Source organism: Leuresthes tenuis, unplaced genomic scaffold, assembly GCF_036924035.1.
Source record: "Leuresthes tenuis unplaced genomic scaffold, fLeuTen1.0.hap1 SCAF_23, whole genome shotgun sequence".
In the NCBI taxonomy this organism is placed as follows: Eukaryota; Metazoa; Chordata; class Actinopteri; order Atheriniformes; family Atherinopsidae; genus Leuresthes; species Leuresthes tenuis.
In genome coordinates this window covers 24644033-24669478 of record NW_027325377.1, presented here as the reverse complement: position 1 = coordinate 24669478, position 25446 = coordinate 24644033, and the positions used below count along the sequence as shown (strand labels likewise).

At 44.4% G+C, this 25446-nt stretch overlaps 1 protein-coding gene across 4 annotated transcripts in view; it reads left to right on the top strand.

Moving 5' to 3' along the window:
* The window catches only part of tbc1d22a (TBC1 domain family, member 22a), a 132983-nt gene extending 109997 nt beyond the window's left edge, over positions 1–22986 (top strand). For all 4 annotated transcript variants that reach the window (XM_072377099.1, XM_072377100.1, XM_072377097.1 and 1 more), the window contains exon 14: positions 20404–22986. In XM_072377099.1, the coding sequence (XP_072233200.1) occupies positions 20404–20532 (129 nt within the window). In that variant the 3' untranslated portion in view covers positions 20533–22986. The remainder of the gene's footprint in view (positions 1–20403) is intronic.
* Positions 22987–25446: the final 2460 nt, after the last annotated feature.

Genomic DNA, 25446 nt, shown 5'->3' with positions numbered 1-25446 from the left:
AACTGCCAGGTAGATGATTTCCACTTCATTTTAGGGACTCAAATCGGGCTCCAGCTATTCTTGGGTCTTAGCATTAGTAGCTCTGATTAAAAGTACCATTAAAAGATCATCGTACATGTAATTCCCCTCACGGATGTTGTCTTTAAATGACTCTAACAGTGATTTTATCTGATGAAAAATCAGGATTTTATTAGAGCAGATCGACCGAGTCTTTATGGGCTGAAAGAAACAGGAACATATTTTGTTTGTAGAAGAAGAACTGTAGTTGCTGCAGGGATAAATCATGTTGGTCATGCTTACTCCTTCCTTTGTTTGTCCTCTGATTTCCATTCACTCTCTCAGCTTCTCTTTCTGTTTCTTGCTCTCTGATTCTTTGTTAACTTCCCGATCTTTCAAACACACAAGTATACACACAGAAATAGATTAAAAAACACTTTCTCTAAATCCCCACAGTTTTACTTATTGTCTGGCTTGCCGTACTAAATGCTGTGCCAAGGGCAAACAATCCATCCTGGTAAAGATGAGACGGAAAGGATGAGGGAGGAGGGAAAAGTTCATTTATATATTGCACTCTTTTGTGTTACAGCACTCTCCAATCCTATTATCCCAAACACACAATTACATTCAGAGCAGTGTTACAGGTGATTAATCAAAGCTGACTGCATTAGACGACAATTTTCATATTCCGGAGGCTTAAAGGCAAATAACACGACAAACCTTTTCGAAATGGACGCAGCAAACAGAAGGATTTATATGAAAATTAAAGCCGAAAAGGTTGATCTTTGCAGTCAATTTCTATCTTAGAAAAGTTTATTTTTTTAAAGAGGTGATTCAGAGTTTGTAGCTTCTATTTAAAACATTTAGCTCGAGTAAAGACGTTGAGTTATAAGTGACTGTCCCCATGAAACAGAAACTGTAGAAGAAGAAGAAGAAAACAATAAACCCAGAGTTTGTTAGCATTTCTGTAGATTTCCATTATTTCTTCTCACTTGACTAAAATTAGAGTCTTCGCACCGCAGAGGTCCAACAGATCTGAGTTTTATTGTGGCTCACATCATTAAACATCACAGGAGAAAGAAGCAATTACACTCCATTCAAGCAGCGGGAAACCGCATCATGTATGTTTGACACTGACATTCAGGTCTGAGCTTTAAGCTCAGAAGAACCTGTGTTTTCCACCAGTTGATTAAAGATGACTCACTATGAATGAGACGGTGGAGACTGTCTCATTTTGAAGGTGAGGCTGCAGCTCATATGAGATTGATGCTTTTTTTTCAAGGAGTTCAGTTCAGATTGTGCTTCAGGTGGTTATTGGTTTCTAAAAATGGTTTTGGCAACATTTACAGAAAAGCCTTGAAAGCCTTTGTGTGGATGGTTGGTTAATGATCAGCGAAGTTCGTGGAAATGTTCTGCAGCAGAGTCAAGTGAAAGCACAGCATTAATCCTGCAGATTTTCCAACCAGCCTTCTCGTTAATCCTCCAGAACATCAGCAAGTGAGCAAATATGCAGAGATACATGCTTTATTTTCAGTGTGTTGGAAGAAAAAAGGGAGATTTCTACACCTAGCATCACATGCTACCTCCTGCTTAAAGTTTGCTCCACGTTTTCAGCCATGAAAACCTCTCCAGTAACGTTTCATACATACGCCATCATGAGCTCAACATTAGCATGCTAACGTGGAAAAGCGACGCTACGTTGCAGTTTCCTTCCAAGTTCTCAGGGGGTCATTTTTAACCAATATAAAACACCAAGTTTTAGCGCCGCCTGCACATGATTAGCGTTAAAAAATGTCTATTTGTGTTTAATCAAATTAATTTAAAACAAAGTACCTCCGACTTTTAGTTTTTATGTGCAGATTTCTGAGGAATTAGATTAGCTGGAATGCTAAGAAAAGCTAACCTGGACAGTTTTCCAGCTTTTTTTCTTTTTTTTTTCATTTTTTTTCAGCTTTTTTCAGCTTTTTTCAGCTTTTTTCAGCACTGGAATGCCGTCAACTCAGGATAGAAACCATTGTACCACTGTAAAGCGCTACAGAGCGTACCTGAGTACTCTAAGAGTCTTTCTTAGTGTTGACTTTGTTAGCATGCTAGCTTGCTGATATTAGCATTTGGTTCAAAACACAGCCTCGTGTAGCTGCTAGCAAGGCGGTAGATTTTTAGTCTTGTTTACAGACTTCTTCTAGTAATATTCACTCCACTGTAAGATATTCACTGCTATTTCTCACTTTCTCTCCCAAATGCCACAGTGTCACTCTCGCAGTTAGTTGAAACAGAGATTTTCCTCTTCCTGACTGTGCTCTTTCCAAAGATTAAAGCGTACAAGAGCAGGTCGTGATGCGCTCTCTATTCGAATTCAATGTACTTTTTGATTTTCCAGCGCATGCACACTTACTTTAGAGCAGAAGTGGAGCGTGGTAACAAGAAATTAGAGGACAGAGTCTCACCTCCACCTGGTGATGGCAAAATTTAAGGTGTTCAGCCAAATGTGGAAAGTAGGGGGGTTTTACACAGGATGACCACAGGTATTTATGTCTTTGTGGGGACTGAACCCAAACTTTTAGGAAAACGCCTTCCAAGGTGAAGCCTAATTGTAACTGTAGTTCCCTTCTCCATAATCCAACCCATCCAGCCAAGACTAATCACTTGAAGATGCAGTCTGCAGGGGGAGATAGCATAAAGACAGCGAACACCTTCGGATGGTCATTAGAAGTGGTTAGACTATACATTTAGGCAGGTATGACCAGTTCTGACCCGTATATCTGCAGTTCGGTGTCACCTAAATCCCTCTTTTAAGGAACGTCGCTGTGTGTGTGTACAAAGCGTCAAACCCTGGTGTTTGTATTCTATCTGTCCTCATTTAAATATCCAGTCATTCACACACACACACACACCAAAAACACACACTCGCTCGTAAATAGACGCAGCCAAATGTCATCGTGGCATTTTCCCTGCCCAGCATACAGCAAATGAGCTTTCATTCTCTATTTGTTTCTGTCTTCATGTGAAGCCTGTTGTCTGTACTTAATGGAACACAGATGTCCTTTTGTGTGCACGCTCCTGCTCGTGTGTGCATGTGCATGTGTGTGTGCACGTGTTTCCTCTGGTTCAGTTTGTTAATACATGTTAAAATGAAAATATTCTCTAATAGAAACTTGCTTCATTTAGATTGACAGCTCTGTGCTTTTGCTCGGTGTTGTGGCTTCGAAATAGAATTGTTCATAATTACAAATTGATTTAACAAATTGAATTTAATTTACTGAGTACTCGTCTGACGCAGATTAGTGTCGGGGTGGAGGGACAAAAGTAAAGATTTCTTCTTCTCTCAGCTCAAGTGTTAATTCTGGGAGATTTATGCCTCTGATCTGCTGAGCTTCGGAGTTTAAACGTGGGCCGCCATGTTCTTACGGGCCAGATGAATAGATCTTATCTCACATGTTTTATCCTCTCCTCTCAAGCCTGCCTTTCTTTTTCTCTTCTTCTTCTTCTTCTTCTTCTCTGTGTTCGCCACTCTGTACCTCTCAGGTCCAGGTTTCTTTCTTTTCACCCTGTGTCTCCCTGTCTTTCCTTTTCTTTCTATTCCCAAGCATCAGTTGTTGAAATGATTTGGTTGCAGAGTTAGCTGGTTCATGCTAACGATTGTTAGCTCATTAGCATGCTAACAATCGTGCTTTTCATCATGCTAATCATGATTGTTAGCATGCTAACAGGCTTACATTTCCTACTTTGTTTCGTGTTACATTATGTCCACAGACACAGGTGATAGTATAGTGTGCATTTAACCTCTTTTGATAGGATTGACAAGTAATTTGTTGCGGTTTCCTGCCCTTCAGCGTGCACCACCCTGTTCTCAACATTGTTCCGCTAACTCGAGCTCGGAGTAGGTCTGGTCCAAAGCTGTGTTGTTGGAGTGTGGTCTTGGAGCAGCATCCTCTTTTACACTTTCTGACACTTTTGTTCCTCATTGTAGTCTTTGAGTAACAACAATTATGTGCTAAACCGGCCTGTTTGTGAGCTTAGCACCAGCGCTATGCGGTTTGGGCCCCTGCCATGTGAACTGTGTTTGCATGAGGACGATGGGCCCTCGTACACATGTAAAGGGCCTCTGTGAGCTTGTTATGTCTGGTAACATTGAACTGAATAGTCTTGTAGACTTTAAAAAGCAATGTTCTCTGACTTTGAGCATCTCAGTGTAATTTGCCATATGAGAACAGGCCTTAAAATGAACATGCAGTCACTGTTAACAGGAAAATAGAACAGGCACTCAGAACTATTCAGTCATAAGTTGAATTTTAGCTGATAATTCTCCACATTTTAATGCAGTTTCATTTGGGAACATACATGCACAGCAACAACACGCGCTCCTGGCAGTATATTAAAGGCTTCTAACCAGTTCCCATCAATCTGCTCATTATTGCACAGAGCTCCAGTTTCCTCTGGCCTGGAGGGAAACTCGCAGTAGCTGCTAAATTCTCTGCACTACATTAACAGCTCTTTGTTTTGTTTCATCGCTGTAGATAACTTTATTTGATTGATTTGAGCTTTAGTGAGTTGGCAGCCTGACATACGTTAACAACACTTTGTCTTGGATTAATAAGCTTCTGAAAGCTGTGGAGGGGGTGGGTTTGGAAAGTTTAAAAAGGTTTAAAGACGGATGCAAATGTAGGAGTTAAAAACATTCTTTTGAGGCTCTTTTTTTGTTTAATACACAAAAGTTTCTGAATCTCAGACAGCGCAGTGTTGTCACTCACTGCGAGCTAATTGACTTTAATAAAACATGTAGAGCTGGAGGAGCAGCAGCGTATGACAAACTGCTAGTGAGTTACATTCTCGGGGTCCTAAGAGGGAGCACGAATGACTGATTCACTTTAATAGTTTTAATTAAAAAATGCATGCAGAAAGTAATTTAAAAAGGATAATTCATGCATTGTTATCAAACATAGTCGGAGAGTTACTGTGAATCTCCCGTCCTGGTTGTGGGATTGGATTGGTTAAGCTGCAAAATGAAAAGCGGGAGTAGTAGGGCCCTCCCCAAGCAATCTGCCTTCCTCCGTTCCACCTCAGCTAGCACTGCTGCTAACCAGCGGCCTGCAGCGGACGGATAAGTCTGGAGCACGCACACATCTTCATGCATATTCTCTGTCACTCACGGCTTTGTGCTCATAGGCCCGACAACATCGACGACCGGCTCATCACGCCGAGCCTTTTCATTCACACTTTTATGAGTCACAAACATGAGTTGCAGGTTGGGCTTTGCTCTGCTCTTTTTAGGATTGGTCACAACAGCCGGAGCCGTTCCCATTTGTCAGAACAAGCTGCAGAAGTCTCTGTGAATCACTTTAAAAGACAAGGGGAATATTTTGAAACTGACCATCTCTGGTGTATTTAGAAAGGTCAGCTTCTATGGTTTCTGGATCATACCACCGAACACTTTCATACTGACAGGAAGCAGGAGGAAGAGACGCAATGTGGCATGTAGGGTTGGAAGAGCTTTGAGTGGTCAGTTAGGCTAGAAAAGCTGTACGAGTGCAGTCCATTTACCATCTGAACGCTCTCCTTCATGACTTCCTGATGAAGGAAGAACCTGCAAATGTCCGTGGAGTCTTTTTTAGCTGATCTGGGACGGAGTCGTACAGTGGATCTCCTGGTTACCAGGAGACACCCTCCGTCAGCTCACTTGGCCTTAAAGCGCCTGTTTTTTAGCTTCCGCCTCTTGCAGCACCACAGAAACTATCAAGGATTTAATGTGCCAAGATCGTTCCACATAGTTTGGTGCAGGCCATGGTCATCTCCTGCCTTGACTACAGCAAAGCTCTCCTAACTGGTCTCCTAACTGGTCTCCTAACTGGTCTCCTAACTGGTCTCCTAACTGGTCTCCTAACTGCTCTCCTAACTGCTCTCCTAACTGCTCTCCTAACTGGTCTCCTAACTGGTCTCCTAACTGGTTTCCTAACTGGTTTCCTAACTGGTCTCCTAACTGGTCTCCTAACTGGTTTCCTAACTGGTCTCCTAACTGGTCTCCTAACTGGTCTCCTAACTGCTCTCCTAACTGCTCTCCTAACTGGTCTCCTAACTGGTCTCCTAACTGGTCTCCTAACTGGTCTCCTAACTGCTCTCCTAACTGGTCTCCTAACTGGTCTCCTAACTGCTCTCCTAACTGCTCTCCTAACTGCTCTCCTAACTGCTCTCCTAACTGGTTTCCTAACTGGTCTCCTAACTGGTCTCCTAACTGGTCTCCTAACTGGTTTCCTAACTGGTTTCCTAACTGGTCTCCTAACTGGTCTCCTAACTGGTCTCCTAACTGGTCTCCTAACTGGTTTCCTAACTGGTCTCCTAACTGGTCTCCTAACTGGTCTCCTAACTGCTCTCCTAACTGGTTTCCTAACTGGTCTCCTAACTGGTTTCCTAACTGGTCTCCTAACTGGTTTCCTAACTGGTCTCCTAACTGGTCTCCTAACTGGTCTCCTAACTGGTCTCCTAACTGGTTTCCTAACTGGTCTCCTAACTGGTCTCCTAACTGGTCTCCTAACTGGTCTCCTAACTGGTTTCCTAACTGGTTTCCTAACTGGTTTCCTAACTGGTTTCCTAACTGGTTTCCTAACTGGTTTCCTAACTGGTTTCCTAACTGGTCTCCTAACTGGTCTCCTAACTGGTCTCCTAACTGGTCTCCAGCCTGTGAAACCTCTGCAGATGGTCCAGAACGCGGCGGTGCGTCTGGTCTTGGATCAGCCTAAAAGAACACGTCCCCCCTCTGTTCATTGAACTCCTCTGGCTGCCCTTAGCCGCCCGCATCAGGTTCAAGTCCCTGATGTTAGCTACAAAGAGCTTAATGGAGCGGCTCCATCTCCTTGGATGCTCTTGCAAAGGCTTCTGTCCCAACTGGGTCCCTCCGTTGGTCCCAGGATTGTCGTCTAGCAGCTCCTACACCACGCCTAAGACAATCCAAACTCTGTTCATGTGTCGTCCCACGATGGTGGAATGACCTACCGAGCGCTACCAGAACAGGGGCGTCCCTGTCTATCTTCAAGAAGCTCCTGAAAACCCAGCTCTTCAGAGAGCATCTCCTATCCCAGCACTTCCCTTGTACTTCCCTCCCCCCTCTATCTCTGCTCTTTATCTTTCTGCACTTCCTTCTATGCCTGCACCCTATCTCTACTCTGTCCCCTCTGACAGAGTCGGACTCCTGGGTTCCTTCTATGTAGCTTATTGTTAACTTTTTATGGAGCTGTTATATCTTCATTTGTAAGTCGCTTTGGATAAAAGCGTCTGATAAATACAGAAACACATAAACATAAGTGTATGTTTGTGTTAAAACTGGTAAAAATCGCCTCAGTTTAGCTGGAAATGAGCAGCGATGCACCAACAGTGAGGACCTCTGTGCAGAGGAGGATACACAGAGTCATTTAGACTTAACCACGGGCGATTCTTCTGCTTCAGGATTCCTCTGAAGGTGCCTATTATAACTTCAATGGAAGACCGAGCACTTATGTGAATGCATTGCTATTAGTCCTGTCTAAGTGACGACAGGTTTCTCAACAAGACACGGACAAGTGGAAAGGGAGGAAAAGGAGATTTGTTCCCACTTTAATTAATGGTGTGTGGAAAAACTGCAGACCTTTGTAAATGTCAGCGGCTGTCCTCAGATCAGCTGCGCGTGGAAAGCGTCTCGGGTTGGGCAGGAAAGGAAAGAGGGGCGCTCTGAAGGAGCCAAAGTGCTCTGGAAATGTCAGCGCTGTTTCCATCACGGTGACAGGAAGCTTTGTTTTAGCTGAATGTTTTATGTTACAAATATGAGGACAGGGGTATGTTGAGAAAAAGGAAGAAGAGAAGTCGAGAAGCACCACTCGGTGCTTGTTTTATGGATGTTGTAAAGTGTCCTTGAGTCGGCTGAATCTCAATGTTATTACATCTATTTTAGTGTTATTATCTCGGAGGCTGCAGCTGCTTGTCTGGTGGTTCTGGTGCTTTCCTGCGATGTCGCTAAATGTGTGTTCTGGTAACGTTTTTGCGTCTCTTTTTCAAGTTTTTTCCTGGAAGAACAAAACTTGAAATCCAGTCAGACTGATTATCGCAACAGAGTGCGTCTCTGTCGAGGCGCCAGGACACATGCTCAGAAAATGGGAACTCTTAGGGTTTAATCTGGACATCTGGTCACTCGAGATGTTTCGCTCTGCCAACACAAATGCTGCAGAATATTGTGAGTAATGTTGTCCAGAGGACCGTTTACTGAGGGGAGAAAACCAAAATATCCCTGCTTTCTGTGCTGATGGCTAATTCAGAGTATTTATCTGCCATGTGGTGATTTTACATGTTAAAATGCATCAACTAAGACATTAAATCGAGCTTCCATTTCTTTCTTTTTATCTTTGGATAAAAGTTAAATACTTTTTTTCTGCTTTTTCACTCATTTTCAGTCCAGTTTTTTCTTTGTTCAGCCACTTAACTCTGATATATGAAGCATTCAGGCAGAAAAAAGGCTCCTAACTCAAGGGATGAACCCTTTTTTTTAACGGTAACATTTTGAAAAACTATCACAATGAGTCCTGTTGATTAATTTGGGGAGGAACACAAAACAAAACATGACAATAAAAGAGCAAATAAGCCTATTTAGCAGGTTCATTGTACACATCCCAACACTGGAGTCATGTGTGACGTTTCTTCAAAAAGCCTCTTCTAAGAAATGAAAAGTTTCTGCTGTGGAAAACAGTCATAAACATCTTATCAAAATGGTTAGAAATACAGTTGTCTTAATTTAACTCTGAGCTATGACCCATTCAGGCAGTAAAAAGGCTCCTAACTCAAGGGATGAACCAGTGTTGTGTCGACACAGAACAGACAACTTAGCAAAGAAGCCGTTTTAAACTGGATCTTTAGGCACTTTGTTACCAGCAGCCTGTCACAAAGACACATCATTTGTTCCCATTTCTTTAGCTGCATCTATGAAAAACAGCAAAGAAAACACAGTTTGACAGACAGAAAATAGGATTTCTGCAGCAACAAGGTGATTCCCAAAGAGCTATTAGCTGAAAACTTGGCATATCTCAGCATGGTGTGCAGTGTGTCCTTAAAACATTTGAGGAAACTGGACAAGTGGAGGACAAAAGAAGAAGTGTCAGGCCTAAAAAACTATCTACAGCAGATGAACAGGATCTGAAAGTGATGTCCTTAAGAAAGAGGAAAAAATCCAGCTGTGACCTGACAGGACCTGAGAGATGCATCTGGACCTTCAGCTGATCCATCTACTGTTGGCCCAAGCCTCATCAGAAATGGGCTCCATGGAAGGGTGGCTGTCAAGAAGCCGTTCTTAAGGAAGGGAAACAGGGAGAAAAGGCTGAGCTGTGCCAAATGACACAAGAAGTGGACTGAAAATCAGTGGCAACAGGTCTTATGGAGGGATGAATCCTCCCCAGAGCCCGGACCTCAACATTATTGAAGCAGTGTGGGATCATCTGACAGAGAACGGAACAAAAGGCAGCCCACATCCAAAGAAGAGCTTTGGGATGTCCTTCAAGAAGCCTGGAGAACTATTCCTGAAGACTCCTTAAAGAAATGACAGAAAGCTTGTCTCAGAGGGTTCAGGCTGAGTTGGAGGGTAAAGGAGCTCATCTCCACCTCGTAGTTCAGCCCATTTTCCTGTCCCAGAACTTTCCTCCTCCAACTTTGGCAGCCTCTGATGGATGGTTCTGCTGTCAGTTGTGTTGAAAGTGAGACGAGGCCAACCCCCCAGTAAACAGTTCCTAATAATCTCTTTGCTGATTGAGTGCTGCCTCATGAATCTATCTGCTCCGCAACAAGAGCCGAGCGGGTAAAAAATGAAAGGAAAACAGAAGACTCAATGTAGCGGAAGTGATTATGTAACCCTTCACTCAGCCTCTCTGTTCATTCTGCAGCATCCTTCTCTCATTGTTTCCTCTCCACCCACATGTTCTCCACCACTGACAGCTGAAGTTCACCATCAGGCTGCCGTGCACGGGCTCGTGCGCTCAGTTATTGAGCCGAATGAGCTTGATGACCAAAGCTGCTGTGAACGTGAGGCTGATCAGGCGTGATGATGCACGGGTTCAGCAGGTTGTAGACCAGGTGATGAGCTGCCATCAGCAGCACAATCTGCAGGAGAAAGGTGGAAGAAGGACACAGAAAGAGTGAATCTGTAGCCAGCTGAGCCACAAAAATGCCAAATAAAGAGCAGTCCTGGCTGCTCCGTGCTGGAGGAAAAGACTGCAGCCTCAGCAGGGGAGACGGGGGAGATTTTCAAGAATAAAAGAAGAAAGTAGTGTTGAGATGCTCGTGAGCTGAGACACAGATATTGAATTTCAAATTCAAACACTCTTACATGCCGTGGAGGCGAGAACTGAGCCGCTTTTACTCACTGGGCTTTTTCAGGGATCTTGGAGTCATGATTAAAGAAGGCATTAACCTTTCTGAACTCGGAGATGCTTGGAGTTATGCTGCCAAGGCTTTATTTTTCCTTTATAGAATTTAGTCCGTTAAAGTTCAGGAGGCTTCTGCATGTTAAGCTGCTTTTCAGACGTTTATGTTGCCAGATTCTCTCGACTCGTCGGAGTGGAGCTCAGCAAGATTAGACATGCAGGAGAGGATGAGTTCGTACGAGTGTGCCTGCCCCAAACGGCCTGAAACTGCCACAACTCGGAGGCCGAATGGTTGCTGGGGAGGGAGGACGAGGTCAAACATCCACAATGCATGCGCTGAAAAGGGAAAGTCGTGGAGCAGAGCGTAAATCTGTGAAAGCTCGAGTGCTCTAACTGGCACAGAATGTGTGAAAATGAGTTCTTCAGGTGGCAGAATTTCCTCTTTTCTTTCAGTTTTACTCGTAAAAAACGCCAAAACTACCCTTAAACCCACGTCTGTGGGTTTTCTGCATGCTTCAGCCTGGTTTAGCAGCTACTTCAGATGGCTGCTGTGTTTCTTTGATAAAGGACGAGGCTTCGTGAATCTCAGTGCTTTCCACAACCTTTCACAGAGCTCTCCAAGTTCTTTGGTTCTTAAACACATGCAGAGCCTTTAAAGAACCGTGGAAATTATGCCCACAGTCAACTCGAACAAATGACTGATCGTGAAATAGCTCATAAACCCATTTCATAACTCTGCCTGTGTGCTAATTGATGGTCACGAAGGATCGCTCCATTACATTTCACTTACTTGCCAGCTGAATTATCCAAAGTCACAACCACTCTTTCCACATATTAATCCAACCTTTCCACAAGGGAACTTGGCGGTCGACGCTCACTTCCTCGTGCCGCCGTGCCCCGCTCCCACATTAGCACCCACTGTTTGCCAGAGTGCCCATTTTGTGTAATTATATGAACTACAGCAAGCTAATGGCCCCAACAGAGCAGCAGCCGGGGCCCATTACACCTCAGGGTGCTGCAAAAGACCATCGCCACCGCCGGCGACCTCGTGCAGATGTGCTGGCACTGCTGAAGGAGGCCGGGGGTGGACTGACACATGTCACAGAAAGCCAACGGTTGCCACAGACGGTTGCCATTTTTAGCCATGATTGCGTGCCTCGTTGATATGAACAGCCCACCTGTCATCTCCCGTCATCTCTTTCATGAGCTGCGGCAGAAAAGGCGGCTCACGCCACTTCTTTCGCATCATTGTGCCAGCAAATGGACCATTCAGTTGAGGGAGAAGTTGCTTTAACTTCCTGTTTTATCCATTTGAGTGCGTTTGCTGGCCTCTGCTCCCAGCAGTGGACTCAGAATCAGCAGCATCTGAGGTAATACCAGCCTCAGCTCTGCTTTACTTGATATATCAGCCCGTCTTTGACTGATCTGCAGCTCTGACGTTCTCCGATCTGCCACCAAACACGCTCCAGCTCCGTAAATATGAGCTGGAGACGCACAATAGGCCGTTAAATCAGCCCCGTCACATCCAGGTTGAAACGATAACTATTAAGTAAATTTGACTCGACGGCGGCCTTGGCCGTTATGTTTCCCCGTTTAATTTTTCCAGAAAGAGCATCGGCTCCGAGGCTATTGATGATCTGCTTTCCCTCGTATCAATAGCCATTAACCACTTAAAGCCTCAGCAGCCGTGTAAGACGGGGGGCTGATTGCCTTTTTCTTTGTTTCTGTGTGAGCTGTGCAGAGGGACCGTGTTTCCAGGGCTCTGCTGCTACTGTGGGATGAACTGATCCCCCACACGTGCAGCACATGCATGCTTGTTCCTTCCATTCGCCGTGTCATCTCGCTCATTGATGCCTTCCTGTAACACAGGCTGTAACAAAGCCTCCGTTCTGCTTCTTTGTAAACTGGAGCGGTTGCAGGCTCTCAGCGTGGACTGTTGCTACCTGTGTGGAGCGGACTGAGTCCCCCTGACGGTTTGTGATTAAATGGTGTTAAAGTCGTTAGCCCAGCACAAGTGAGCGCCAGCAGATGGTTACGATGCAGAAATATGCTCTTAATGAAGCTCCTCAGTCACTCGTGTGTGGCGTCTGTTTGTTCTTTCGGCTGCAGCCACTCGATGAGACAGTGGTTGGTCCTGCTGCAGCACGGCCATTAGTCCCTGTGGTTGATTCAGGACGATGCAGCAGAGGTTAAACGAGGCAGCCGTTCCCTGAGCTTCTCGCATTGTTTGTTTTCTGAGCTTCAAAAGCGAGCCTCATCCTTTAATCTGCACCCCACCGGCGTGCTGGAGTCGGACATCTTGGCCTCGAAGAGACGCCGTGTTGACAGTAATCGTGGCGAGCTTGTGATCGAAGCACGCCGATGCATGTTTGTGTGGCTCGTGGTTTAATGAGGTCGGCAAGGACAGATTTACAAGTTTAGAGGTTCAAAACGGCGACTTAAGATGTTGTGATTTACCTTCTGGGGACAGCTGAGAAGTGTCACCGTCTTCTGCATGTGTTGGAACGCAGAAAAGGTTCAGAAGACAGGAATCCAGCTGATATTTCCCCTCATTCCCACTCAAATTCATCAGAAAGTGTCTTCGGATTATTAAACAATGCACTTCTTAGCAACAACTCGCCAACCAACCGGACGTTTTAGTGCTCAACAAGCAGCAGAAAAGGTTCAGAAGACAGGAATCCAGCTGATATTTCCCCTCATTCCCACACAAATTCATCAGAAACTGTCCGGATTATTAAACAATTAAACAACAAGCTGCAGAAAAGGTTCAGAAGACAGGAATCCAGCTGATATTTCCCCTCATTCCCACTCAAATTCATCAGAAAGTGTCTTCGGATTATTAAACAATTAAACAACAAGCTGCAGAAAAGGTTCAGAAGACAGGAATCCAGCTGATATTTCCCCTCATTCCCACTCAAATTCATCAGAAAGTGTCTTCGGATTATTAAACAATTAAACAACAAGCTGCAGAAAAGGTTCAGAAGACAGGAATCCAGCTGATATTTCCCCTCATTCCCACACAAATTCATCAGAAACTGTCCGGATTATTAAACAATTAAACAACAAGCTGCAGAAAAGGTTCAGAAGACAGGAATCCAGCTGATATTTCCCCTCATTCCCACACAAATTCATCAGAAACTGTCCGGATTATTAAACAATTAAACAACAAGCTGCAGAAAAGGTTCAGAAGACAGGAATCCAGCTGATATTTCCCCTCATTCCCACTCAAATTCACCAGAAAGTGTCTTCGGATTATTAAACAATTAAACAACAAGCAGCAGAAAAGGTTCAGAAGACAGGAATCCAGCTGATATTTCCCCTCATTCCCACACAAATTCACCAGAAAGTGTCTTCGGATTATTAAACAATTAAACAACAAGCTGCAGAAAAGGTTCAGAAGACAGGAATCCAGCTGATATTTCCCCTCATTCCCACACAAATTCATCAGAAAGTGTCTTCGGATTATTAAACAATTAAACAACAAGCTGCAGAAAAGGTTCAGAAGACAGGAATCCAGCTGATATTTCCCCTCATTCCCACACAAATTCACCAGAAAGTGTCTTCGGATTATTAAACAATTAAACAACAAGCTGCAGAAAAGGTTCAGAAGACAGGAATCCAGCTGATATTTCCCCTCATTCCCACACAAATTCACCAGAAAGTGTCTTCGGATTATTAAACAATTAAACAACAAGCTGCAGAAAAGGTTCAGAAGACAGGAATCCAGCTGATATTTCCCCTCATTCCCACACAAATTCATCAGAAACTGTCCGGATTATTAAACAATTAAACAACAAGCTGCAGAAAAGGTTCAGAAGACAGGAATCCAGCTGATATTTCCCCTCATTCCCACTCAAATTCATCAGAAAGTGTCTTCGGATTATTAAACAATTAAACAACAAGCTGCAGAAAAGGTTCAGAAGACAGGAATCCAGCTGATATTTCCCCTCATTCCCACTCAAATTCATCAGAAAGTGTCTTCGGATTATTAAACAATTAAACAACAAGCTGCAGAAAAGGTTCAGAAGACAGGAATCCAGCTGATATTTCCCCTCATTCCCACACAAATTCATCAGAAACTGTCCGGATTATTAAACAACAAGCTGCAGAAAAGGTTCAGAAGACAGGAATCCAGCTGATATTTCCCCTCATTCCCACTCAAATTCACCAGAAAGTGTCTTCAGATTATTAAACAATTAAACAACAAGCTGCAGAAAAGGTTCAGAAGACAGGAATCCAGCTGATATTTCCCCTCATTCCCACTCAAATTCATCAGAAAGTGTCTTCGGATTATTAAACAATTAAACAACAAGCTGCAGAAAAGGTTCAGAAGACAGGAATCCAGCTGATATTTCCCCTCATTCCCACACAAATTCACCAGAAAGTGTCTTCGGATTATTAAACAATTAAACAACAAGCTGCAGAAAAGGTTCAGAAGACAGGAATCCAGCTGATATTTCCCCTCATTCCCACTCAAATTCGTCAGAAAGTGTCTTCGGATTATTAAACAATTAAACAACAAGCTGCAGAAAAGGTTCAGAAGACAGGAATCCAGCTGATATTTCCCCTCATTCCCACTCAAATTCACCAGAAAGTGTCTTCGGATTATTAAACAATTAAACAACAAGCTGCAGAAAAGGTTCAGAAGACAGGAATCCAGCTGATATTTCCCCTCATTCCCACTCAAATTCATCAGAAAGTGTCTTCGGATTATTAAACAATTAAACAACAAGCTGCAGAAAAGGTTCAGAAGACAGGAATCCAGCTGATATTTCCCCTCATTCCCACACAAATTCACCAGAAAGTGTCTTCGGATTATTAAACAATTAAACAACAAGCTGCAGAAAAGGTTCAGAAGACAGGAATCTAGCTGATATTTCCCCTCATTCCCACACAAATTCATCAGAAAGTGTCTTCAGATTATTAAACAATTAAACAACAAGCAGCAGAAAAGGTTCAGAAGACAGGAATCCAGCTGATATTTCCCCTCATTCCCACACAAATTCATCAGAAAGTGTCTTCGGATTATTAAACAATTAAACAACAAGCTGCAGAAAAGGTTCAGAAGACAGGAATCCAGCTGATATTTCCCCTCATTCCCACACAAATTCACCAGAAAGTGTCTTCAGATTATTAAACAATTAAACAACAAGCAGCAGAAAAGGTTCAGAAGACAGGAATCCAGCTGATATTTCCCCTCATTCCCACACAAATTCATCAGAAAGTGTCTTCGGATTATTAAACAATTAAACAACAAGCTGCAGAAAAGGTTCAGAAGACAGGAATCCAGCTGATATTTCCCCTCATTCCCACTCAAATTCATCAGAAAGTGTCTTCGGATTATTAAACAATTAAACAACAAGCTGCAGAAAAGGTTCAGAAGACAGGAATCCAGCTGATATTTCCCCTCATTCCCACACAAATTCATCAGAAAGTGTCTTCGGATTATTAAACAATTAAACAACAAGCTGCAGAAAAGGTTCAGAAGACAGGAATCCAGCTGATATTTCCCCTCATTCCCACACAAATTCACCAGAAAGTGTCTTCAGATTATTAAACAATTAAACAACAAGCAGCAGAAAAGGTTCAGAAGACAGGAATCCAGCTGATATTTCCCCTCATTCCCACACAAATTCACCAGAAAGTGTCTTCAGATTATTAAACAATTAAACAACAAGCTGCAGAAAAGGTTCAGAAGACAGGAATCCAGCTGATATTTCCCCTCATTCCCACTCAAATTCACCAGAAAGTGTCTTCGGATTATTAAACAATTAAACAACAAGCTGCAGAAAAGGTTCAGAAGACAGGAATCCAGCTGATATTTCCCCTCATTCCCACACAAATTCATCAGAAAGTGTCTTCAGATTATTAAACAATTAAACGACAAGCTGCAGAAAAGGTTCAGAAGACAGGAATCCAGCTGATATTTCCCCTCATTCCTACACAAATTCATCAGAAAGTGTCTTCAGATTATTAAACAATTAAACGACAAGCTGCAGAAAAGGTTCAGAAGACAGGAATCCAGCTGATATTTCCCCTCATTCCTACACAAATTCATCAGAAAGTGTCTTCAGATTATTAAACAATGCACTTCTGAGCAACAACTCGAAACCAACCGGACGTTTTAGTGCTCAACAAGCTGCAGAAAAGGGCTTCGGTGAGAAATGAAGCGACCCCAAATGATGGAGAGATCAAGAAGAAAGTGAATAAGCTCTAAAAAAAATACAAATAGATCAAAAGAGATGTTGAAAACACTCCTCAAACTGGGAGACTGGCTCCAGAACATCTTCCTTTTGCACACCCGTCACTGTCAGGAACACATCAGCTGAGATGGGCTCTTGGAAGCATTTAAAGCCTCTTTTTCCTATGACAGCATATTTCAACCTATTTTCCAGCTAATCAGCTGCGACAGCCACGGTTTTTGGCTGTTTGACAGCTTTTCTCTGCAGTTTATGTCCGCCGTTAAGCAGAGAGGAGACCCAACCCACCTGCTGACCTCACCGCCCACAGCTTGCAGATTTTATCGCACAATTCATGGCAATAAGCATAGTTTTTCCTCACATGCAGGCTCACCGAGCATTTTCCACCTTATGTATCCAGGCTTCAGTGATGAGGCTCCAGGGGGCTTCCCCTTCACTTCCACTCAGCCTGGGGCTGTGAAGTACAGTCGGGGGGGTACATGGTGTGTCGCCCCAGGCATCCAGGACCACAGGGCTGATGCCCTGCAACCTTCTCCTGTCAGCTGCTTTTTTAATAATTCCCCCATTCGTGTGTTTTCCTCTTTAACCTGCTCCAGTTTTGTTCTGTGAAATGAACAAACCGGCTGGTTGAGATGTCGTAATGAGCCTCTGAGACACGTGCACAGCTCAGCTTCTCCCGCACACGGCTGTTTGTCTGCGCTGGAGCTGGACTGTGTGAGAAATGCTGCTCCAGTGAATGCAGATGAGAGAAAGCTGAATTCTGATCAGCTTCACAGGCCTTCGTCTTTCTGAGCCGAGCCGGGAGTCACCGGGTCAGCGTTTCCCAGCCGGGGAGCGCGTCTCCGTCTCAAAGGAGCAGCCATAATGCTGTTGTGTTTTCAACTTGTAGAATTAATAAGCGACTGCGTCTTCTGATGGAAAATTGAAAATCCTGTTTCATGTCTGAAAAACACTGGAGGCCGAATTTGTTAGCATTTTTATCAGAGCGCTCCCCCCGACCTGAGTATTCCAGCGGGGTTTCAGCACGTTTCAAAGACCCGCGGCTCGTAAAAGTCAGTCAATAAAGTATTTAACAGCTACTTTCTTTGCTTAGCGAAGAAAAATAACACATTTCAGGCTCAAACCTGTGCCAAAGCTAAGGGTTCACCTTCGGGTCATTCAGCAGATTCAGGGGGTGAAGCACAGCCTGACGGGTGAAATCCGGCTTGGATGGCAGTTTTTGGTTTAATTAGTTCCCCCTAAAGCAGAATACAAATGCATTTTGTTGAAAAGTGGCCAGGGTCGTGTCTCCGGCTCATTAAAAAGCGAGCAGAGAAGGAAAGTTAATGGAGCCAAACACCTTTAGTTGAGCACACAGGAGGGCGGACTGGTGGAAGGGGGCCTTGCTGTTGTAGTTTCCTCAGAAAGGAGAAGTTTAAACGCTTTAACCCGAACTCTCGGGTTAGCTTCCTCTCGGTTCGGGCGCCGCCTGCTCGGGGCTCAGATGAGTGTCGACACCATTACCCCGACGGGATTTGTCTTTCGATGTGATTATCAACACTGGGATTGGTTGTAAACCCCGTTGTCACGGCAATGATTTCAGCCTTGATGATGAAAGCTCCCGGGACGGCGTGCACGTACGCACACGCCGGCTCCTGCTAACCAGCCTCATTCTCCTTTGAGAGCGAGGCATTAGATGGCGAGATTGAACCGGTGCTTGTGTGTTGCTGTTGTCTGTCTTTTTACTTACTGAGTAATGTACCGAACAGGAATCCTGGGAAAGACTCGGCCTCCTCTGAATTGTTCTTGACGCTTTATTCCTTCTTTGCAGACTTTTCCCCCCCAACATACCCTGAACCTTTTTATCTTCATGTCCCCTCGTCTCACAGCTGCTGTTAAAGCGCTTTGACTGACTTAACATCATCTGAGTGACACCTTATCTGCTGCAGCATCATTACGGTTCTCCACACCGAGCCCAAACTTGCATTCAGACTCACATTTGTTCAGAGAACTTATTTTTAATGTGTTGAAGCTCCAAAAATGTGAGCATATTAAACATTTTGTGCCTCAGATATGTTGGAATGGAAGCATGTTCACCCTCTGTTTAAAACAAACTGAAGAATTAGTGATACTTTCTCCATTCTGAAGTCTGTGATTGTTCTTCCTTCAACATCCTTCATTCCTTTTCTGTAGGTTTCTGCAGGCTGGCCAGTCGAAAACACTCTGTGTCTATGTGACTGGAGAAAGAAATGTTTGTCCAACCAAAAGCAGACTTTAACCATGCTTATAAACCTGTTAGAACACTTTCCTGCATGTTTGTCATTAACTAAACGCTCCCCACGTGCTCCAGAGTTCCATCTTTTCACATCTTTTTGTGTTAAATGTTGAATAATCCAGTTGAATTCCCAGTAAAGCTGCTCTCCCTGGCTAAAAACGTCAGATGTTGTGTTTGTGAGCTGGAATAGACAGTCGCTCGTGTCCGTCTGAGGTGAGCTGATGTCCACTGGACTCAGCAGTGTTTCTGCTCACAGGTGATATCTGGCTGCTGTATTGATCATGACGGCAGTGGTTTCCAACTCTAACCTTTAAGCACAGATTTCCTCAAACTTCCTGAACCTTTTCACCATATTAGACACTGTAGATGACCAACATTCTTGCATTGATAGATACTAGAGCTGGGACTCGATTAAAAAAATAAATAAAATTAATCTAATTAATTATAGGCTTTGTAATTAATTAATCGAAATTAATCGCATTTTAATCGCACATAATCGCATATTAATCGCATATTAATCGCATATAAATATTTGACCTGAGAAGCAGTTTTTTTCGCATTGATTTTAGTATACTATTGAATAATGACTGAATACATGAGCTTTAGCAACAAAACGTTGTTTTTTTGCTCTCATCTATGCTTCCATCCATCCATCTGTCTGTTTTTTAAAACATTTCCCATCCATAGGGCCAACCAAAGCGCTCTCATCAGCTTCTTCCTTCATGTTTAATATTGTTCACTGTGGTTTGTTGTTGTCTGAAGTCATGACCCTTAGTTGGTGCTCCAGTATAAGCGGTATGCCTGAAACTCATCCAGTGAGAAAATAAGTGCGATTAAAATGTGTTAATTTTACGTAATTAATTAATCTTAATTAATGCGTTAAACTCCCGGCTCTAATAAATACCTGTTGGAACTCATTGATGACGCTGTGTCTGAATCAGGGACCTTCCTTTTATACCCAACGCTGACACCCTCACCTGACTGTAAAACATTGCATTTATTGTAAAAAACCTTTTTTCTTTTTTTGAGTGTGTTGTTTGCATCAAATTTGTAAATTTAGTTAATATTTTCCAAAAGATTTGAAGCCGGTCAGTGAAAATACAAAAAAAACAAAGTTTTTGTTGCATTTTATGACATTTTTCAGTTACTTCTCAGTTAAATTCTTTATTAAAACGTTTAAATTTGGCCTTCTCTCCTGTTTCATTTGATCTTTTTGTTCAAGTTAAACCCAGTTAGCCTGAAAAAGGCATAAAACCAAAGCTCAAACTGGGTTTTTTTTCTCACATAAATAAAAATCGATGTGATTTTTCCCCTGAAACTGAAACTAACATTGCTGTCCATTTCTGTTTAAGTGTAACTCTGCAGAGTAAAACTGCAGCAGCTACCGCCTGCAGTGTCATTCTGAATTTTCTTTCATTACCTCCTCCTCTGCCCTCTTTAATATTGATCAGCTGCAGATTCATCTCTCCCCTTCTTGTCTTTTTCCCTCTGAACATTTTCCACTGAAGCCGATCTGATACCCTTTCTGTCTCTTTCTATTCTGTCTTTCTTCTAAATATTTGTTCTCTCTCTCTCTCTCCAGGGCCTGATGATCCTCTTGCAGAACCTACCCACGATGCACTGGGGCAACGAGGAAGTGAGCGTGCTGCTGGCGGAAGCCTACAGGTTGAAGTTTGCCTTTGCTGATGCTCCCAACCACTACAAGAGATGATGAGAGTGGCTGCTGGCTGACGGTGGTCCTCCTCCTCCTCTCTCTGCTCCTCCCTTCCTGTCCCTCAGCTGTTTGCTGGACTTACAGGCCTCTACACGGAGGGACCTTCCCCTTTTCTTAACCTTCCTTTTGCCCATATTTCCACTGGGCCTTTCAGCTACTAAGAGATTTAAATCAAAGACGGACTGAGAGGATGTTGCGGTGTAGCATTCTAACAGGATGATGAACTGGAGCCTTTCTTTTTTAAATGATTTCTCTCTGATAAGCTCTGATAAACGTGCACTCCTACAGTCTTCATCACGGATGCAGGACTACGGCTCAGAAAAATGTTCATTTCTGCTCGTTTCCACCACAGCAACATGTTGTTTTTGCCCACGCTTTGCTTCATGCGGGAGGGACACGGCTTCCTCGGATGCTGGAGAGTTTGGGAAAGCCAAATCACCTCCTTTCTGTGCCGCTCTGCACCGTCACAGCCTTCGAGCGGGAGACAAACAGAGGTGTGAGGCGGCGGGTTTTCTTCAGGCCTGCCTCCAACTCCTCTCTGAACAAACTGTAGGACTACCTCAGAACTTACCGTAACATACTTTCATAAAACGTCACGTGCAGAGAGAGAATAACGCGCTTAGAGTCCAAACTCCTCACAGAAAATAAGAAACCATGCCTTTTAAAATCCAAATGTCCAACTTTGCCTTATTGAGTAAAGGTACAAAGCTGGTTTCTTCTTCTCTTCCCGTCAGGATGTGATGGTCTGCATGTGTAAAACAGAGGGGGGGGTGCAGCCTGCAGCAGCCAGGATCCACAGCGGTGGAGTCCACGCCTTCATTGTTAGCGGCTTCTAACGTTTTAAATGCTTGATCCACACTGGTTTGTGTGCTGAGAACCATGAAGACTTTCCCAGAAACATGGTGCCAGCCAGCGATCATGGGACATAAATGAGTCAAATCTGTGAGTTTTCCTGTGGATTCGTGAAGCTTCGCCTTCATTCCTGTCAGCCAGTGTCAGCTTCTGGTTCTTCTCTCTCACATCGAAGCAAAACCGACTTTTCAGCTGAGCGAATCCATGCAGAATCGAACATGAAACCGTGAGGGAAAGGAGCAGAATCCCGGCTGAAGATGCGTCCGTTTGTACTGGACCGGCTCAGCTTAGTTTCTTCAGCAGAGCAGGTCAGCCGGGGTTAGCAGCACCATATTGGTGTCATGGTGGAGGCGCGGCGGCGGTCGGATAATCAGACTTTGGTGACATCACTGGGAGCGTTGGCAGCCTCCTGTTGGTGTGTGAAGGAGAGAGGAAGGGTGTTGTGTTCCTTTGGAGGTTTCTCAGAGCTTTGTCTTTCTTTCACACGGTCTGAACCGGCTCCACAAACCCAACTCTTCATTTAAAGGTCCACAGCCTTTCTGCTCCTCCTTGTTTTCTATGAGATCTATTCTTTCAATCAGCATTTTTAAAGCTTCTTCTTTTAGGTTTTACTTTTTTTATCCATTGATATGTTTACGTTGAAGCGGTGCCTGACTCTGGAGACGCCATCCTGCTCATGCCGAGACATTTTGCCATAAAATGAAACCTTTTCCCTCTTTATGAGCTCTTTAAATGCATTTACATCGTATTGAAGGTTCAGATTCGGCCGGGGTGTTGATCTGCTCCAACACAAGGTACAGAAGTAAGAGGCCGGACTGAGTTGCACAACTTTAACTGACTCTGTGAGTTGGTCCAGAAGGAAATGCCTCAGCTGGATCCAGTTAGCGCCGAAGTTGTAGTAACGCTAATTAGCTTTAGCCTCCGCCTTCGGGCACCAAATCGTGGCCCGTTTTTTGGAAGATTCTCATCAGTTCTGTGAGATGGCAGCAGCTGGTTTAACCTGCTAGTTACAGCTGATCCGATCTGTCTCAGCCAGGCAGAAGCTGTGCTGCCAAAAGAGTTGCCACCAGTGGAAAGTCTGACAGGGAAAAGCCCAATTATTGCTCCATTTATTACCCAAAGTCCTGCTCCTCACAAAGTTAAGTTGCCTTAATGCACAGATTGGTGTGAATGCCGCGGGGGGGGGGGGGCTCAACCCTCTCCTCACATCAGTCAAAGGATGCTTCTCCATTGTTGCTCTAACGCTGGATGCAGTAATTTCAGCCGCCCACTCGCACTGTGCAATGAGCTGATTTAATGAACAGAATCATCACCTGCTCCCAAACCCAAACGCATCTCCATGGTGATGGGTGACGTTACTTCCAGCTCCATTCTTCAGGCAGGGTTTCCTAAAGTAACACATCCAGCTGCTTTCGTTTCTCCTCGAGTAAATTTGGTAGGAACCGAACTGGAAGTGGTCCCTGGTGTCATTTAGCCTCAGAGGACTGAGAAAGAAGCGGTGTGGCTGACAGGAGGAGTGCTTCTTGAATTTAAAGATGTGTACAGAGACAAAGATGTGTAAATAGAAAGTGTAAATAAATCCTATATATGACAAAAGTGCTTTGAACACGGTGTCATGTGTGTTTGTGTGTTTTCTGGGAGCTGCACGAAGCCTGTGCCGCTAATGAATGCCCTGCTGCACGCGCGCAGGTAACCCGCGCCGTCTGAAGCCCGTGGAGCTAATGAATGCGCTGCTGCACGCGCGCAGGTAACCCGCGGCGGGTTAACGCGCCGCGTGGCTGCGTTCACGGGAGGCGAACAGGTAAACACTCCTCGTCTGATCCCTCCAGAGGACGCGGCAGCCTGGTAATGAGACTTTTCTCTCTCCCCGTTTGTGTGTTTTCAAAGGGCAAGAGAAGAAGAAAGCGCGAGCGCCGACCTGTGTGCGCGCGCGCTCGCACGGCGGCGGCCCACAGTGGAAGCTCCCTCTTGCTCTCGTTAGGCTGACTGATGTTCACACAGGCAGCCAATTACGCAGCGCCGGCCACCGAGGACTCCAGTCACTTCATGGGAAATTAAAAATACATTAAAACCAACAATGGTCGCAGGAAGGCGCCTGCGCGTGCACGCGAGCGCGCGCACACACACACACACGAGCGTGCAAAGAGAATGGAAGACGGAAGAGTTGCCAACAAAGACCCAGCTGGAGCTCACTGTGTAGCTAAAGAGATACGGCGCGATGATTAGCATGATCAACTGTTCCCTGCTCTTTTCCCACGAGGCTTTTCTTCTTCTCCTCCTCCTCATATTTTGGCTTTGTTCTCTGCATTTGTGCGCTGTCGCTGTTATTGTGTCAGCCTTTGCGCTTCACCCCCCGCTGGCCCGTTAACTCTTCATTTACAGGCCCATAAAGCCGCGTTTAGGGTCCGGTTCAAGGGCCCGAACTGGCAAATGTTCAGCTTTAACTGAGTCTGAAATCAATCTCCTGACTTTGGGTTATGAGGAGCGGATCCAGACTGCATAAAGTGGTCTTTTAGATGCAACTGTGGCGTGAATATCTTTCAGTTTCAGGTTCCAGCTGAGGAATCCAGATGTTTCAGGCGCCTCCTTTTCTTATGCACCTTTCCATGAGGTCAATAAGGCGTAAAGCAACAGAATAATGGTGTTAATTTCCTGTCAATTGTCCTTTTTGGAGCAGAATTAACTCCAAATGCCACATTCTGGTTTCCCTAAAAGGTCTGGAGCCACTGAGCTGGAATTACTGATTAAAAGCAGTCTTCCTCACGCAAAATGCAGATTTTCCCAGTAGTTTGAAGATCAGAGAAACCTTGAGCCGCTGATAGACGACCGGATCGTGTTTTTATTTCCTGAAACCTTCATGGCTGCAGCCACAGCACAGAAGCACCCGGTTCAGCTAAATAATGATGCTGCCACTAATTCTTCTTTCTTGCCGAGAAACAGCTGCTGAAGCTACAGAAACAGGCTGAGAGCAGAAATATTAGCACAATCCAGCTGGTTTTATGCAGGTGATTAAAGAGATAAATGTAAGATAAAAAGTTCAAACATTTAACGTTGATTCATCCACTTCCTGTTCTTTAGATGCAGAGTTCTGGATGTTCTGGAGTAAAAGAGCCTGAATCATCGCTTTCAGGCAGCTTTCCGAGCACAGAGACGACTTCCTGTGTTTCTGGCTCCACGAAAAGCCGACTTTTAATGTTGATTTGTTTAAAAAGCTTCATCCCTAACTGTCTCTTTTCTCTTCCTGCTCGCCTCAAAGTGATTTTATTTATAGAAAGCTTTCACCCATTAGTGCAGCTACACTTTGTCGGGCTTCAACGCTTCATTTCGTGCTGATGTCGGTGGTTTTCTGGCTTCCATTATCGTAGTTTCCTTCTTTTCATTTCTCATCCAGTGAGAAGGTCACCTGCCTGAGATGGAGCCCGGCAGCAGAAAAGATGATCCTGGTGGCTGAGCGGCTTCTGCTCGCTGCTGCTGAGGCTGACGGCTGATTTGCAGGTTCAGATGGCGTCATGTGGCAGGGAATCGGTCCAGTTACTGAATATTCTGTGTAAATGTGACCAGCTGATGGGCATTTAGCAGCTTCTTCAGGGCTGAAGTTGTGCTTCAGCGTCAGTGGAGCACGGATTAAACTGGAGTCTATTTAGAGGCTGAACTCCACTTGAACCCTTTCTGCAGAGAGCTGATCTGTTGCTGAACTTCTCAGATGCTTCTCTCAGCCGTTGTCCTGAACAAAGAGCGGCGGCAGCTTCGACCCGTTTAACTTTCAGCAGGTTCCAGCTTACTGTCAGTAACGCAGAGACTTATTTACTTCATGGCTGCTTCCTCATCACACCGGGCTGGAGTTGAGCTGAGCTCAGCTCCTTTCAGATCTGCCGTGCCTCCTCACCGCCGACAGCATCGCGGTGACCGACTCGACAAGCCTGGAGTCGCTCATCTCCTCGCCAGACGTGTTCAGACAGACATTAGCTCTGTTTGAGGAAACATTTCTCTCATTTCAGGGTATTTTTCCAATTTAATCTGCACCTTTTGTGAGCTTTTGTGGAGGGAAGTTTATCAGTT